The 2959-nt window shown below is 34.0% G+C and overlaps 1 protein-coding gene across 1 annotated transcript in view; it reads right to left on the reverse strand.

Annotated features, from left to right (window-relative positions):
- LOC104822114 (transcription factor TCP15) overlaps positions 1-493 on the reverse strand; it is a 1428-nt gene extending 935 nt beyond the window's left edge. Inside the window, 1 exon segment of the mRNA XM_010553229.2 lies at positions 1-493. Coding sequence (XP_010551531.1) covers positions 1-284 — 284 coding nt within the window. The 5' untranslated portion in view covers positions 285-493.
- Positions 494-2959: the final 2466 nt, after the last annotated feature.

Raw genomic sequence — 2959 nt, forward strand, 5'->3', positions numbered from 1 at the left:
CCTTCGGATTGGTTCCCGAGCTCGCGCGTGAGCTGGAACACTCTCGCCGCACAGAGCGCCGGCATGCGGATTCTCCGGCCACGGCCGTCCACCTTCGTGTGGCGATCCTTCGTCGAGCTCCGCTTCGGAGGCGGCTTTCTAGCGGCGGCGGATGAGGAGTCCCCGGCAGCTGGTTCAGCGTCGGCGGCAGAGGAGGAAGAGGGATGTTGGTGGTTGGTGTCGAGGAGTTGGAGAGGGAAGTTGGGTCGACGCATCGGGTTATGATGGTGGTCCGAATTATCCATGATCTTGTAATATTTTTTTTTTTTTTGGTGATGGTGGTGGGGAAGTGGGTCTGTGTATTCGTTAGATCTTTATATGAGCATCGTTTCTCTCTCTAACTCTGTTTATTTAGAGAGAGAAGCGGAGAATTCCATTGAAATGGGAGCTAAAGCTTGTGAAGAGGGAAGAAGAGAAGGTGAGAAGGGAACATTGAGTTAAAGCAATGAATATGAAAGCATAGACTTTTCTCTGCTTTCTCTCTCTCTCTCCAATTTTATTTTTCATGATTGTTATCTAAATTTTTTTTTATATAAATTACTAATCGATCCTTTTAATTTTTATTTTTATTTTAAATTTCCGTACAACTGAGATGCATGAATAAACAGAGCTTAGTATTTAATGGGCTGGTAAGTAAAATTGTTTACGAGTCGTACTGATGGATATAAAGCCGTTTCATTGAAATAAAGTATCAATGAAGATGACATGTCTGAGCTAAATTATTCGTATGAAAATTAATATCGGCACGTAATAATATGCCTCTTATTGTTGACAAATGACAAATCAAGCGCGTGATTAAATTTGCTCAGTCATGGCATTCACACACACACATACATACATACATACATGCATACATATATAATATAGTTTACGACATTATAACCACAGAGGAAAATAAAATAAATTCCATATACAAGATCTTGATAGTGATCCATGGAAGTGCACGAGATCCACATGATCAAATCCACTTCTTTTGATTCAACGGCGTATCTTTTTCTTGTGCATATAGAACGACATTTTTCATATATATATATATAAAAAAAAAATAGTCAATTTCTTCGTTAACTAATTAAAAAAATAAATAAATATTGTTAATTATATGGGGGGGGGGTATATATATGAACTATTATAGAGGCTACGAAACATGGGTAGAGAGAGCTATGACAAAAATTCCTGAATTAGATGTCCTTAAATTTACTTAAAAGGGGATATGTGTTTTATTATGCTAATTTTAAAAAAATAAATAAATAAATAAATAGATTAGAGATTAGATTATATGGGCACACACAGATGGGGCAGAATTCGGTTGCCGTGGATTTTGAAATGTCAGATTAACGTGTCAGAATGATTAGAAATCTGTGAGGAGCCAACTGCTAATTAATTAATCACTCATTAATTTGTCAGTCCATTTTCCACCATTTTTGGCATATTCTATTTCTCCAATGAATTACATCGATGCGTTTTCCGTTTTCACTGTTTTCTAAAACGCCGCGTTTCAAGCTCTCGATAGAATATAACAAAAGCTAACATAACTTTTAAATTTAGTTTGTTTTATTTTTTTAATTTATTTTCCCTATGGTTTCAATTTGAATTTTCCCCATCTAAACATATATATATATATATATATATGTGTGTGTGTGTGTGTATGTATATAGAGTTGTTGTTTTTTTTTGGTTATTTACCCATCACATAAATACCTTACATTTTAGGAAGATTTTATGAATAATAGAGATATAATATTCAAATGTTTGAGAAATGAGACAAATTAAATAATTATATCCTCATGGGTATCATACGTAGATATAACAGGGCATAGTAAATGGTGTCATGGAACAATATTTATAAGAAACAGGGTTTCCCATTTCTCATAATGTATATTTATTTATCTATTTCTACCACGCTTACACGGATTTTTTTATATTTTAAATTTCAATATTCAAACCTTATGGTTTTTGGTTAGTGTGAATTAATGCAAGTGTTTGTAGATCCAAACTCTCTTCCAAACAACTAGTCTTCATTCAAAGACATTTAAGTCTCAAAATTCAATTCAATCAATAAGCACGAGAAGAAACATGAATGAAAATAGGACCAGATTTTGGTTAACTACAAACCAACTCAATTAAGACATAACCGGATTAAACCAAATCTGGTTTGCTAAAGAAGAGGAGGAGATGGACAGAGTCCACGTGCGGTGCTCTCTTATCATTCAATCCCTAAAGACAGACAGTCACCCCCTCTTTGGTCCCACCCTCTTATATTGCTCTTTCTTATTATTTCCCAATTCCATTCCCCTTATTATAAGCATCTTTGAATTCTACAACTTTTATATTTATATATATCCAAAATTGGTGGTTTTAACCGGTAAAGGATAAATCAAATCTATTTTTCAATTCTGGTTCGAATCTCTATTTAGATAGAGATATTTGCATGGATTTTCCGTGATTTGCTTAGAGATGTAGTATATATTGAAGTTAGAGTGAACTTTCGTATTGTAAAAAAAATTATATATATATATATATATATGTGACAATTTGAATTGACTCCATTCATATTATATTAATTTATTTTGATCTATTTTGTCTCTTGATGATTTTAGATACATGCAAAACCATGGAAAATTTGAGTTGAGTGATGTATAATTATGATTGGAATGTATTCTAAGAACAAAGGATATATTTTCCCTATCTTATTATATATTATATCATAAATGATAATAAGAGAGAGAGAGAGAGAGAGAGAGAGAGAGAGAGAGAGAGAGAGAGAGAGAGAGAGAGTGGGAATGGGGAAATAATTAAAAGAGGAGAAAAAAAAAAGTGGGCTCCCATCCACATTCACCAGCAATGATTGTCTCCTCCCTTTGCAGCTCCACCTTTGCCTTTTCTCCTTCTTTCCTCCCCATATGTTTTCATAATTCTAATTT

The sequence above is a fragment of the Tarenaya hassleriana genome, unplaced genomic scaffold (genome assembly GCF_000463585.1).
Source record: "Tarenaya hassleriana unplaced genomic scaffold, ASM46358v1 Cleome35, whole genome shotgun sequence".
Taxonomy (NCBI): domain Eukaryota; kingdom Viridiplantae; phylum Streptophyta; class Magnoliopsida; order Brassicales; family Cleomaceae; genus Tarenaya; species Tarenaya hassleriana.